A 15,969-nucleotide genomic window follows, 5' to 3' on the forward strand; every position below is an offset into this window, starting at 1 on the left:
GGTTATCTACTTTAATAAATATTATCTGGCTGAGCATGGATAATATACAGTTATATTTTTGTGTACAATCTAGCTTTTCCTCCTTAGCTGGAAATAAACATGTATATAGAAAAGAATTGAGTACTTAGCAACATCTAGAAAATCTGTATGGAAGTAAATACAAGGATGAGGAGTATGTATGCACCATCTACGTTGGTCTGGGTCTATGTACCTACTTCTTCCAACGCAGAACAGAAAATCTGAACCATAACACAGGTTACAGTTCTCCTACGGTGGCAGGAGCCTCTCCAGCAAAGCCGAATGTAGCCGCAATGTACGGATTTGCCTTCTAACTTCTTCATGAAGTAACTACAGGTTTTAAAGACAAGTCGACAATATTTAGAAGGTAAACTCTGAATATTTGAGTAAACTTTCTTATTACATATTGTGATTAGGTATTAAGAATCATGTTGAAAATAAAGTCTCCTCACATTTCCTTGAAAAACGGCGCATCTAAAGTTGACATACAATCAGTAGCAAAAATTTATTACAAAGTGCCAAAAATGTAATAAATGCCATTTATTTCCTACAGATGTTTGGTTTAATTTTTTGATTGTATTTGATTGACTGATTAGGTTTAATGCCCTTCCTAGTAGCGAGCATGGGCAGGGTAGGGCCTGAACCCCCCTCCCTCACGGCTCACGAAAATGTATTAATTTTTTAATATTTTTTAAATACAAATAAAAAATACCAAACGTAATATAGCAACTAGGAAGATGAACCCCCCTAGAAAACTTTCTTCGGGCGCTCATGGCTAGAGAGCCTATATAAGACGTGGGTCTATAGCTTAACATGTGATCCAAATCCCATGAGCTCCCACCGGGAATCGAGCCCTGATTTTTGTGACCAAGACGTGTACGCTAATCATATAAAACGAGAAAGTTCTTCCTCATATTATCTACGTAAACTAAGATTAATAATCAAACCTCCAAAAACTTGTACATTTTGTTTCAAACCACTTCGTAAGTACAGGATCACTATTTTCGACATTTAATATTCTTTGATTTTTTTTTTTTTTTTTTTTCCCACGGAAGTTGCTCTCTAACTTTCGCTTATGCCTACTGCACGTTAGCCAGAGGCAAGACAGCCAAACCCGGACCAGAAAGAGACAGGAGACGATGCGGACAGAGTTGCTCTTTCTTATTTATTTCACTCATATTGACAGAAACAACTCCAAAATCCTTCCTTTACCTTATTTAATTATTTACTTACTTTATTTTCCTTATTTCTTTACTTTCAAATATGATATTTTGCGTAAATCTTATCTTCCCATGCGACGAATTGGCATTTCAGTATTTGTAATAATCAATATTACTGTTATTCATAGTTTCAAAGCTAGAATGAGCAGCTAATATATCTTTGTCCTTTACAACACACACTTTTTTTTTTTTTTTTTTTTTTTTTTTTTTTTTTACAAATGTACACACTAACGTTCACTCACCTTATATTAGCCGCCTCATTAGTGTATTCGCCCCATCCAAATATCGGAGGAACTGTTTGTGCCAAAGAGTACACCCAGATACCAACAATAAGTAAAACGGACCTGGTGATGTTAAGAGGCCTTGATTTAAATGGCTTGCTGATGATCACATAACGTTCAAAGGCTAGCACCATTAATGTTGTTATTGAAGTGATACCTGTCAAAAGAAAACTACATGAATAAATAGAATATTAATTAATATTCGTATACATTGATGAACATTAGAAATGCAACACCAAGAAGAAAGCATCGGATTGACCCTACATTTGCAGAAGATGTACAGGTTGGAAGGGCAGTAAAATCATTAGCAGCTTAGCTCCGTGAAACATCTCCTTTTCGATCATACTCCCTCGAAACAGCAACGAGAGGCAGTTCAGAGAGCCAGGGACGAGCTTCAGTACGATAAGAGTGTCTATGGATGGTTGAACAATATTTTCGTGTTGAACGTGACAGCAATTCCAACATACTTCCATCTTTGAAAGTGGAATAATTGTGTCAGTGATCTTGGCGACCGTGTTGGACGCAATGCAGCCACAGTGATCCAAATATGATAGCAATAACACTAGGATGGCAATACATAAAATGGAGAATCCGAATGACTGCGTTATACCACAAACGAAGAGAACATATCTCCTATCCGTCTGGTTGTAGCTGGTCGAACAGCCACATCCCGATCACTGGTGCACGAAATCGGCATTGTTGCATAGTGATAATTGTTTCCCACGTACAGTTCAATGCCATTTGTCATTGAAGTTCATATTTGGAGCCATTGCTGGAGCTCTCTTTGATTCCACGTCATAGACGCCTGTGTCATACACAATGTTTCTTTCAGAAATAATGTTCCGGGGGGCACTGCTGACACTATTCTATTTATTATTATATTATGGATGTATTATTTTAGTCTCCTCCGGGGGGCAGTGCCCCCCCTCCAAAAAAAACAGGTCTGAAGAAACACTGGTTAACATGGAGAGCCAACTAACATAACATCTAATTCTCGGACGAATTACACTTCTGCCTACAGCATTGATAACCACATCTGTATCTGCCGCGGAAGCAGGCTGGGTGACACCTCTATTCAATATCACCTCATCCACTCATAACAGGACTTTATAATACGGACTGCTATTTGATTTCGTGTCCACTCACGTCTAATATTCATTGATCGGCCTTTGAGCAGCTAACAGTATTAAAGAGATGAAAGGTCTAAATGCAGTTCCCTTATCGCTAGAGCCACTTGCATGTAGCCACTTTCCAGCAGTAACGAGATATCACATGTCACACACGCCTTTCAATTTTGGATGGGCACGATGCTTCACTACTTAATTGCGTGATACGTTCACCTGATCTCTTGACAATTGAACACGTTTGATGAATGATTGCACAAGTGTGGCACACAAGTATCTCCGGTGATTTTATTAGATGAACCGGTGCAACGTGTTGAAGACGTATGGGTACCATGCCCCATGATGACATTCAAAGTCTCATCCTCGGTATGTAAGTACAACCCTTTTGAACATTTGTGGAGAGGGAATACATCGATGAAATTGGACTTTCTTCTAGGTTTTCGCTGCACTGTCACTACAGAAATCGGTAAGTATAATAATTTCACACTTTTGCCACCACCTGTCTACCAACTAGCAAATTTTAAGCTCGTACCTCTTCTCGCACTTGGTGTTGTATTTTTAATGTTCAGCAATGTATTATATTTTAAGAGGTACTTTATAGGAATAAATAGCTCAAATAGGTCCTACACACACAACAAAATGTAAAGTGAAAATTTTAACTTTGCTATACTTCCTTTATCATTACATATTAAGTTACACATGTAAATTATAATATCCGACGTGGTATTGTATGCAAACAATACTTTACGCTTGTGTTTAAAAACACCACAACATGGTTTTAAGTCAGGATACTACGCATCATGTGGATTTACTACAACCAGCAGACGACGGACCTCTGGCTCCTCCTATGAAGCACGTGATGACATCGGAGCAGCAGCACCACCGCCGCCAGAACGCCTATATAATGAAACGCAGCCGACAGTTCTTTGCCTTGGAACATTAGGAGTAACCTAACCCCAAGCTTCTAGTCTGCCACGGGATTCTTGGCTATTCCTTTCCAACTGTTTTAGCCTGCTACGGGGCTCTGTTGGGAATCCTGCATCAGTTGCTTAGCCTGCTACAGGGCTCTGTGACTACTACTAACCTCCTCAGTGTTTGCCACGAAGCATTAGGGTTCCTTCGCCACTCTACTTAGCCTACCACGGGACTCTGTACAGATCCTATCCACAGTTTACGGCCAAGAACTACCTAATTTCTAATCCAACAAATTAGAGGAGAATAACTCTGTAGTATTTCTGTAAATTCTGTTATATAGTGACTTTTATATATAAAAAAAGCCGGTAGTGAGAGTCGATTCCACTCATTTTATTTACCTTGCTCTACCTACAATCTTAATGGGACAGAGTTTTACAATATTAATACAGATATGAAATTTTACGCTGTTCATCTGTTGCATTGCTTCAATAATAAACATATAGAGTTTGAGATTTATTGCCTCAGCTACAGCTTCCTTCAAGACATCTGCTTGATTTTTCTTTGGTAGTTTTTCCCTGAATTCATACGTGTATGCCTGCTAATCCAATTGATTTCTGACAGTTATGTCAATAAGTTAGTGATGTTAATTGACACCCAGTGATCAAACTAAGTCACTGTCATTTCTTTATAACTTCTAATTGTTAATTGTTCTGCAATTGTGAACGATTTAAGGCATTAGATTTCCAATCTCTTTTAAGTTGTGTCCTCTTTGTAAGTCCTATAAGTTCTATGTCCTCCCGTTGTCTAGTACCATTCAACAATCTTTTTCATGACCTGCTTTAACCTAGGTAAGTCATTTCCAACATGCTGATGTGCAATGCTAAGAAGCAATATGGGGAAACAGGGAGAGCCAAGATTGGAAGAAGAAAGGCAGAAGACAGGACAATTTATGAATAGACATAGGTCCAGGAGTTGTTCAGCTGCTAAATCATCTTCCCATTGATGTTCTAAGTTCTAGTTAGCTTGTCACTACTGTCTTCGTCAATGTCAAATTTCTCTGTATTCTTTTTATTATGGTTAATAAAAAATTGCACAAGTAAGCCATGACATTACGAAGCATCAAGTTGGAAAGATTGATCTATGGATTTACTGAGAATGAGATGATCAAACCATGACATCACAGAACATCGAGCTGGAAAGACTAATATGTGGGTTCACTGAGGATGAAGGTAGCAAATTATGACGCAACTGAGCATCAAGTTGGGAACACTGATCTATGAGTATATTAAGAATGAGAGAAGCAAATCATGGCATCACAGAAAATCGAGTCGGGAGGTTTATTTATGGGTTGAGTGAGAAAGAGAGAGGAAAACGGTGACATCATAGAGCACTGGGTGAAAAAAATTCAGAGAAGTAGATGTTGTGAATCCAAAAGTCCGTCGATGAAATCGAACGAAGGACTTCCGACGTATAGTATCGTAACAATATAGAGTTTGAGAGTTATTGCCTCAGTTTCCTCCAATATATCTGCTTGGTTTCTTTTGAAGTTTTCCCCCTGAATTCGTACGTGTATGCCTGCTAATCCAATTGACAGCTGACAGATTTCAGACAGCTGTTAAGTTAGTGATGTTTAGGGCAACCAACTTCATGCTTTATGCAGCTGTATATTATGCTTTCTTTTTCCTTACATCATGCTTTTTTTTTCCTTTTTCCTAAATTATGCCTTAATAGAAAATATGCTGTTCCATGAATTATACTTCATTTTTAAACATTTCTATTAAAAATGTATATGAAACTATTAATTTTTCCCACTAAAATTATATCAGTAAATACTAGGGTCGTAACTTGTGGGGCCAGGGAAGCTCACTGCCGTTTGAGGGGTGCCCATTTATGCTTTATTGTTAGGGTGACCAACCGTCCCATAAAAACGGGATTGTCCCGTTTTTCATTACCATTCCCAGTGTCCCGAAAAAATCTCCCGGGACGCCAAAATGTTCCGTATTTACATTGGATACACACACACACACACACACACAAAAACCTTTCCAATTGCTAAAATTTCCTAATTTATTTTATTATTTTCTAAGCTATGTGATTATGTTGAAATATATCTCATTACTGAACAACGTCATTACGACGTTTGCGATGGTAGATGTGATGGCTTCACTGTTTCCCCTCCCAGGCCTCCCCACTGCAAGATTCCCACTCCGCAGACGACAGTGCAAGGGGCTGAAAGCCTTATAAAAATCTAATGTAACCTGTTTTCGCTATCTGTTTTGGGTGGTGGATGATTGAGGCGCTATCATCAGTATAGTACAATGTTTCCGTGATTTGACTAAGATGTATCGTACTTTCATTTACGAAAAATGTACAAAAGTATAGTAGTGTATAGTAGTATATTATAAAAGTGAAAGTAAAAAACAACAACAACAGTTCTATGTGAAATAATGTTTAAAAGTAAGAAAAAGCAAATAAAGGAAGTTGGAATCCGATGCTGAGAGTTTGTTATAAATTCTGCCGGTGACAGATTTGATCCCTCTAGCTGCAAACTCAATACGTCGAGTAATATTATTTTCGGTCAGAGTGAGTCAAACTTCAAATCAAATAGGACGTGCTGCGTTGTTTTTATTGTGAAAACAAATTGTTTATTCCGCTACGTTCCGAGCTATCTGCTTAACAATGCCTAAGCCTGTATGCAAGTTTAAGGAGGAGTGTTCTAAAGAGTGGAACTATATTGTAAAAGGAAGCTATGACAATGAAGCCAAGTTGCACAGTTTGTAGCAGTGTTTTTAGTATTGGACACGGTTGTCGTTCAGACATACAACAACACATCAATTTAGTGAAACATACAGGAACAGACTGAGTGCGCCAAGTTGCAATAAGTCTCTTACCAATTATTTTGTAAATCAAGAATCAAGTGAAGAACGAAAAGTAAGAGCTGCTGAGCTAACTCAGGTCTACCATACAATAAAACACCATCAAAGTCTTCGGTCAGAAGATTGTAATAATAAATTAAACAGTCTTGTGTTTAGGGACTTGTCAATCGCATCTATGTTTAGTTCTGCCAGAACAAAGCAATCGGCTCTGATAATTTGTGTTTTAGCTCCATTTAGTTTGAAATCTCGCATTGAAGAGATAAATAAATCCTCCTTTTATGGCATTTCAACATATGCGAGAAATCATAAAGCTATCAAAATCTTTCCTTTTGTAATTCAGTATTCTTTTTTTTCTTGGACCTAAAAAAAGGGGTAAGGTCAAAGTTATTGAAAGTCGCTTCCTTGCCCTGTGAAATGTCAGACGAAATATCTAGTTTCTGCTTGAACTGTATTGACGAGTTTAAATTAAATAAAAACAGTGGCATTGTGTTTTTTGGCGACAATAGAAACGAAAATTTTGGTGGTTTGAATAGACAGGGAAAAATGTAATGTGTTTACAAAATTGAAGACTAATTTACATGCAAATATTGGAAATGTGGGTTGTCCAGCACATGTCTTACATACAAAGCTTTACAGAACTGCTCAGATACAGATGCTGATAGATTAAGTTGTGACATAGATAGTATTGTTGTCAAGCTCTTCTCTTATTTCTCTGCATCACGATATGAACAGAGAGGAAGTGCAAGAAGTGTTATGAAGGTCAATTATGTATTGGAAGACATGCTTAAAACTATGCCTAAAAGAGGAACAGTTTTTTTCTTTTTCATTTAATGTAGGCCTAAAATCCATTCTTAAATGGAATGAAATTACACAAGACAAAATCAACTTCAAAACTGCAGTTAATGAGTTTTGTGAAAATTGTATTGAACATCTATGGAAATGGAGTGTATCATTCTCTACTTTTTCAATATTCAACTGGATGCTGTTGAAAGACATCCCCAGTTGAGGACAGGTAGAATATAGTGTTGCTTACTTCAAGGAGAAAGGTATTGAAATAAATGATTCTTTACTTTTCGATCAAATGGCTTCGTTAAAGGATATTGTTAGTAATAATATAAATGGGTGGAGCGAGGAAGATAAAAAAAAAGAAAACAAAACACTCCACTAATATGAGAAGTGGGTTAGTTTTTTCGAACCCATACTAGGTCTGAACAGCACTAAAGTTTTAAAGATATGCCAATATGTTTGCGATCCTTGCCCATAATGGCAATACTGAAAGAATATTTTCGCTCTTGAGCATTCAATGGTCAGACGAAACAGGTTGGGAGTGAAGACCCTTTCTACAATTCTTCAAGTACTATACAATTTCAAAATGTACTGTTGTGACTTTTATAACTTCGTATTAGAAAAGAAGGAAGTCTTAAATATGGCTAGGACAACAGCTAAGTATCCTCATGAATATACCTCATGTTCTTATGTTATGTTTCATGTATTTTAGAAATGTTTTCAAATATTTCATTATCTTATATTTTCAGTGTTTGTTAGGTGCTGATAGTTACTTGTTATTTAATTAACTCCACAATCTTTTCAACAGGTTTGGAAACGAAAAAGTGTAAATTTGCCCTTTTTTATGACAGACACAAGAAGAGAGAGCGGAGAGGCTAAAAAAGAAAGGAATAAATAAATAGGGGAGCAACCTATCCAAAAATAAAATGTGTCCCATTTTTCTAGTTGACGATTTGGTCACCCTATTTATGGTTGCCCTAGTAATGCTAATTGACACCCAGCGATCAAAGTAAGTCATTGTCATTTCTTGATAACTTCTAATTCTTCCAGTTACCTGTCACTACTTGTCTTTGTCAATGTCAAATTTCTCTGTATTATTCTTCTTATGGTTAATAGAAAATGGCACAAGTAAGACATGACATTACGAAGCATCAAGCTGGAAAGATTGATCTATGGATTTACTGAGAATGAGAGGATCAAACAATGAGATCACAAAGCATCGAGCTGGGAAGATTAATATGTGGGTTTAGTGAGGATGAAGGTAGTAAATTATGACCCATCTGAGCATCAAGTTGGGAAGATTTACCTATGAGAATGTTAAGAATGAGGGAAGCAAATTATGACATCACAGAAAATCGAATCGGGACTGATTTATTTATGGGTTGAGTGAGAAAGAGAGAGGAAAACGGTGACATCATAGAGCAGCGGGTGAAAAATGATTCACCTATAAGTTTACTGAGAATGGGAGAAGTAAACTATGGCATCACAGAAAATCAAGTCGGGACTGATTTATTTATGAGTTGATTGAGAAAGAGAGAGGAAAACGGTGACATCATAGAGCATCGACTGAGAAATACTCACCTATAGATTTACTGAGAATGAGAGAAGCAAACTATGACATCACGAAGTCAAGTTGGGAATAGTCAAGTTGGTTATGCCTATGAGTTTTAGTCCTGCCTACAAGACTCGAGTCGAGACGAAAAGTACCTAGTCGTGTCATTCAACTGGTTCTCTTGAACCAGTTGTTAAAATTTCTCAGGTTTCCAGAACTGACTGTTAAAACTGTCTCCTCACTCTGGATGGAGCTCTTAAAGAATAATTCTCTAGTACTATTTTTGAGAATACTGTATATATACACTACCGGAAAATAAAATTGCAATACCACGAAATTGTTTTCCAATCTAAACCACATTTATTCCATATACTGTCCATGGTACGAATATGAGATGATTACAATATTAGCTCCTTCAGGGCATTGTTTTATGAACAGCACGTCTATCATCACACTACCACCACCACTTTAGTACCGTGTTTACCCTCCACGAACTGCAATACAGTCACGGATTCTTGCATGCATTCGATTATAGTGATGACGGATACAGTCTTGCCGTACAGTCTGCCATGCTTGCTCGACCTGGTCGCTAGTAATCTGTTCCCAATAGTACATGTGGAAACTTCAGGGGCCATATTTGCTCGAATGTTGAACCTGGTAGCTGTGCGGTCTACCAATGCCGCACGTCCGTGCTACGACGTCGTCCAGAACCTTCTCTGCGAGTGTGGGAATGGGTTGCTATCTATCGCTGCCACAGATACATCACGACCAACGTAGTTGCCAATTCGACGAAAGGACCAACCAGCCTCACTCACTCATTTGACTGTATGGAGCACGATTGCGTCGTCGTGGTATGTTGTCTTGCTTGTGTTCACTGTGTGAGTCACTTCCATGCACTAGCTGATTTTCGGCCTCTGCTAATTCACAACACAGACTCGGTAAAGGTGGCCCAAATGTCTTTCTGTGGTGCTGTCATCTGTTGGCCGAAACTGTTACACAGTTAATCATCTACTTCACTATCACCAAAGAATCCAATACTGGAAGCATATCAATCTCCCTCATGTTGTACTGGGTGTTGCGATTTTATTTTTCCGACTATATATATATATATATATATATATATATATATATATATATATATATATATATATATATATATATATATATATATATATATATATATATATATATATATATATATATAATATCCTTTCCATCAGGGTTTGAGGAGAGAATTAAGACATGCTGAAGTTAAACACACGATACTTTAATGTTCTACTGCATGTCATAAAGGAATGTAATTCTGCCAATGTGAGGAAATAGGTCGTTCCTGTAACATGTGTTTAATTACCTGTCAGGAAAGCAAATTTTGCGTTGTGCTGACACGAAAAGCGACAGGAAATGAGATTCCAAATGTCTTTTTTGTTCTTTCACTGACATTGGCGTCAATCTCGCTGCTATGTTTGAGTAATCAGAAGAAATTTTGTATTCTTTAATGACACAAGTGTCACTCGCACTGGCATGTTTTAGTACCTAGAAGAAATATCTATTTTACCTGGCGAATACTTTGCATCTAATTGGGAAATTACATGGCTTCGGATGTGAAATTTGCTCTTACGAAACTGACAAGTCTCTGTTTTACGGTTCTTACTACTGTAATTTTCTTTCTTGAGCTTAACGTCGCTGTTTTATGGATTGAGGCTAAAAGAGATGATGCTATGAATAAAATGAGTGGAATGAAGAAAGTGGGAGAACCCTAAGAAATCTCCGCCCACTTTGTCCATCACAAAGCCCATTTGGAGCGATCTGGAATCGAGCCAGGTACTCCACACACCAGAGGTGAGCGCTATACCACTGAGCACCACGATCCTCAATGTAATTTGAATAAATAATAGTGATGCAAATACATTATACCCATACAATAATAATAATAATAATAATAATAATAATAATAATAATAATAACTAGTTGTTTTGCAACAGCGAAAAATTCACTGTACACTTTAGATGAAAATACTGATTGATTGTTTACATTTAACTTTCTTTAGTTTGTCCACCAACTAACTTCTGGTTACACAAATGTTAGAGTGTAATATTCAAACATAAGTATGGTTACGGCCTGTTGTATGTTTCATGTGAGTGTTAACAAAAGCTTGTCAAATATGGCACTATCGAAAAGGTAAACAGCAACAACTATCTGTAGTTGATATACTGTTTACACATTGCTTAGTTACTGAATTAAATTATGCTTGATATGAAATAAATACTTATGGATTTTATATAAGTAATCACAACCGCATGTACAGCGGGGGACACTTCTAAATGGTACAGCCATATGGAGATTTGCGGCTAAGGTGTACCATTTAGAAGTGTCCCCCGCTGTACATTCAATACGGTCCATGTCTAAATTATAAACAGACAAGCACCACGCTCATGTTTGGCATAATTACTTTCAAATAAAAGCAAATTTAGGATTTAGCATTACTCACACACTGAGGCCTTTCCTTTTTTAGGATTAGGATTACAATTATATTTCTGGGTTTTCGGCATCTATAGCATATTAACCCATGACGTATTAGGGATGACGTCCCTCGGTGATCACACTATCCAAGGAAAGAGAAAGAAGAAGGGATTGGGGAAGGAAAGAAGCGGCCTAGGATCTGTATGTTAGATGCCATCCCGGTATTTGCCTGGTGTGAGTGAGGAAAACCTCACTGTAGATACCTGGCCTCAAAAAGCTTTCGCACTTTTTCGACCGAGTGTCTTCACCGGGACCGTTCGCACCAAAACCTTTCCCTTTTATATTAAGGATAATACTAATACTATTAATACTAAGTCAACTTACCATATGTATCATAGAACCGGTTGTTAAATGATTTGAATGACATCGATGAAAGAAAGTATTTCTTTAAATTCGAGATCAGGAAACTGACAACTCTTGTCTCCTTTCGTGACGGCAATCGAAATTTCACGAGTCTCATGGGCTACACTAGTTCACCCAAATCTTAGCTCTCAAACACTGTTTCAGAGTTGTATGATTATAGTATACAACTATGAATTTTAATGTCATAGCAAATCCAATGAAAGAACGTTTGTCAACGTTTAAAGAACCGTGAGTCATTACACAATATAGTCTACTCCAATAATGAATATGATTTAAATATTGTCAAATCAAACCCTTCGTGGACTTCTTGTGACGGAGAAGGATTCTGAAAATTTGTAGATGACATTAATAACAATAAAAAAAGATTCAAGGCGTAAATTTTGTATATAAACTTACAAAACGTGACGGGACGACAAAATCTTTTCGAAAATAGAGACTAGATCGACTTCTACAACATTACGAAACGAGACAAGGAAACTTTACTTATCGTCATGGGCAACACTAAAGGGTTTACTAAGAACGACAGAAGCAAACTATGACATCAGAGATCATCAGTTTCAGAATGACTGATTTATCGGTTTACTGAGAATGTGAAAAGGAAACTGGTATCATAGAGCATCGACTGGCAAATGAATGATCTATGTTTTTACTGACCATGAGAACAGAAGAAGGAAACTATGACATCGTCGAGCATTGAGTGAAAAAGTCTCATCTTTTGGTTTATCGAAAATGAGAATGAATCTATGGTATTTTAGACTATCGAGTGAAAAATGGCTGCTCTATAGGTTTACTGAGGATCAGAGAAGGAAACTATGATATCAGAGAGTATCGAGTTGTAAATTACTAACCTAGATTATGTCTGCCCTGCTTGCAGCCCCGGTTTAAGAACCACTGACTTAAAATGATGTGCTGTGTTTGCCTTGATTCCCGTTTATACCTCCGTCTAAAATAATAATATGATAGTAAGGTATAGCAAATGTCTTTATGTTCTCGTGCCTCAAGTGGATCATGGTAAATCTCTACTAAGCAATTTCTGGTATCACCAAGTTAGAGTTGCCATTTGCGTTTAGCCATACCAGCTTCATCCGTCAAGTCCTGCAACAGCTTTATAAAATGACTCCACTATAGTTCTTTACACATTAATTTACTTTCTTAAAATATGCACATGGTTATCAAAACAATATAAAGATCTGATGAAAATACAATTTACCTGACAATGATTAATACAGCATAGGGTCACAGTTACCACCCAAACAGCTCTGACTTGAATAGAAACATACAAAACATGATCAGTTTTCAGTGCATTGTTACACGAATTTCATGTAGTGGAGCACTCATTTCGGTCACCGACAATATCTGCTACAGATTCTCAGCTCCAGAACTGACTACACGTGCTCGACAATGTCAAGGTTTTGGGTTTGGGTGGATCATGGGTGATCTTTTAGTCTATCCTTATGTTCATGAAACCACGCTTCAACACCTCCAGTAATGTAAACTGATATATTTTCATCTTAGAAGAGACTGTGTTGTTGTATGGGAGCAATATTTGCACGTAGTCACTTGAACTGCTTACATAATTACAATCATAGGCAGAAATGAGTACCATGAACATGATAATATGACCTATGGGACACTAGTAAACTATGGGCCACTCTATCACTTTGCCAGTCAAGTTCCACGGTATGGAGAAGAGGGTATGGAACATAAGCTTCTTTGTACGTCAGCCAGACATAAACACGGCGTATTGAATATAAAGTGAAAGATCTTGTTACGCGTTTCTAACCATTTTCTGTCTGCTTTGCATATTCTTAGAAATACTTTCTTCGTGGTAAAACTGTTGGATACGACCAGTGGTTTGCAAATTGCAACCAGACCCAAGAAATTAATTTTTGCACTCGCGTTTGACTGATTGTTGTAATAGGCTATTTCAGTTAAGTTCCACAGTCACTTTGATGCATTCGCGGTACGGATCTTAGTTACAATTTTCTTCAATGTTCGGTGATCATTACTACTGATGCTTCTCTTACGTTCACAATTACTCCTTGTCGACGTTGTTTTGTCATGGGTTCTGTAAGACGTAATCGTTTTGGACACTTTCTCGTGACACTCCTAACATATTGACCACCTTAGATATATTTGCGTCAAATAATAGCGCAGCCATGGTTTGATCCATTTGAAACTCAGAGAGATTTCCCATTTTGCATGACCACAGTCTCCCCTCTTTAACATATGCCTCCGTCCTACCCGTACAACGTCTTACACTTAAGGGCTCACTAATAACAATCAGGAGTTGTACACGTATTCTCAGTGTTGTCACATATTATGTATTTGTAAAATACATGTGTTACCAGGGATAAAAGTGAGGGAAAACGCGGGGGACACCGTCCCCCTATCTCCAAAAGTATGTACAGCGTCCCCAAGTTTCTAAAAATTACAAAGGTAGGCAGGAGAACGGCGTGATGTCATGCTGCTACCTACCGTTCACCGACCTTTTCAGATCCACTTTTACCCCCTGGTGTTAATATTATTTTGATAATCATATATACATAATACATGCAAACACTCTTATTCAACTTTGCCCTCCTTTTCTTCCTCGTTGTCAGTGCTATATTGCAATCCTTACGCTCATAGATAAAACAGATGTAGCACGCATCATAATGTATTAATATCAAATATGCTAACATTTTACATTTGTTGCAGATAAAGTGAAATACCAAAGAGAACAAGAAATGTGTATGTGTATTATTTACCACGTGGATCGAATATCCGGCTAGTTTCAATTTCAACCCCGGATAGCTGGAGGCGAATGTCTATTGTGGGCGACATACTAACATTGCTTTCAGAAAACGTATCTTGGAGCGAAGTGTGGCAGGTAACAAATATATGTATCAGAACGTTTGACGATACTTGGCACATTCCAGGGAAATTTCTCTTGCTATGATATGTGTTGGAATTGACGAATAGCTTCATCGCCTGCAGTTATGCGTAGTTACACACGATGCATGTTTTTTTACTATTTGCCTCTTGTGCTTATGCAATATTGACACAAAACCCACTTGATTCATTCGTTCGCCGTTTGATCTATAAAGGATCCAGCAGTCAGTATGTAGTATATGGAAACTAAGAAATGTGTATATACATTATGCATTTTCTTCCTCTGTCTCTTCTGAGATTTAGTAACAAATATATGTATCAGAACGTTTGATGGTACTTGGCACAGGGAAAGTGAAAAATCATTTCAAAATGCCGCTGAACTGTAGATACTACCATCTGTTTCTGAAAGAAGTTGACTATTTTACGTATCATATTTTTCTTATACAGTACATAAGTTTAATAATAATAATAATAATAATAGTAATAATAATAATAATAATAATAATAATAATAATAATAATAATAATAATAATAATAATAATAATAATAGTAATAATAATAATAATAATAACTATTCCAGGATAATTAAAATTATAAATTGCATCAAATTTGACAATGAACGACATATTTGTTAACACCATCAATATTTCTTTCTCTGGATTTTCTCAAAAACTACGCATGAGAATTCATCTTCAAGTATGTCATTTTGTTCATCTTGATGTGAGCTATCGATTGGTATAAGTCTCATCTTTGGACAATGTCATAGTTGGACAAAATTTAAAGTTTAAAAGTTGATCAGAATTTTGAGCTATATCTCATTTGGAATACTTAAATGAAATGAATCGAAATCATTCAGTTTTACGTCCAACAGTTACGCAGTGTAGGCTAAAGGAGTTGGTGATAATGAGAATGAATGAAATGATGGAATGAAAAAGTGGCAGAAAATTCGAGAGCCTCGAGAAAATCCACGCATATAGTATTTCGCATGGAGGTGAGCCACCGCAGCATAAGAATTTCGCTCGTAAGTAGGGATGGTATCGAGACCGAGACGAACTTTTATATATCGAGACGAGACCGAGACCGAGACGGACACTATAAATCGAGACGAGACCATGGTTAGTCTCGAAAGTCTCGGTCTCGTCTCGAATATTGATAGTTATTTTGCCTTTACTCAGAATTTGTTTCGTTGCTGTATGAGATAATATGGGAATGGTTGACTGATGTACATTGTCGTATTTAGGGTGTAGGTATCGGGCTCAAGCCCCTCCCGAAATAAATTTGTATTTTTTTTTTTTTTTTTTTTTTGGCATTGCACGTACAACACAAATGTTTGTTACCCGTTCCTCAAGCCTCTCCCGAAACAAAATCTACTGTTGTTGTATATAATCTTCTCACTTCTCTCTCTCTCTCTCTCTCTCTCTCTCTTTCTCATGGGTCGAG

General features: G+C 37.2%; 1 protein-coding gene across 1 annotated transcript in view; it reads right to left on the reverse strand.

The window, feature by feature from the left end:
- The window catches only part of LOC145695214 (vertebrate ancient opsin-like), a 392,026-nt gene that overhangs the window by 69,652 nt on the left and 306,405 nt on the right, over positions 1-15,969 (reverse strand). The window contains exon 3 of the mRNA XM_081772203.1: positions 1,481-1,676. Within this exon, the coding sequence (XP_081628329.1) occupies positions 1,481-1,676 (196 nt within the window). The remainder of the gene's footprint in view (positions 1-1,480; positions 1,677-15,969) is intronic.

Source organism: Thermobia domestica, chromosome 9 (genome assembly GCF_964235325.1).
Source record: "Thermobia domestica chromosome 9, izTheDome1.hap1.1, whole genome shotgun sequence".
NCBI classification, from domain to species: Eukaryota; Metazoa; Arthropoda; class Insecta; order Zygentoma; family Lepismatidae; genus Thermobia; species Thermobia domestica.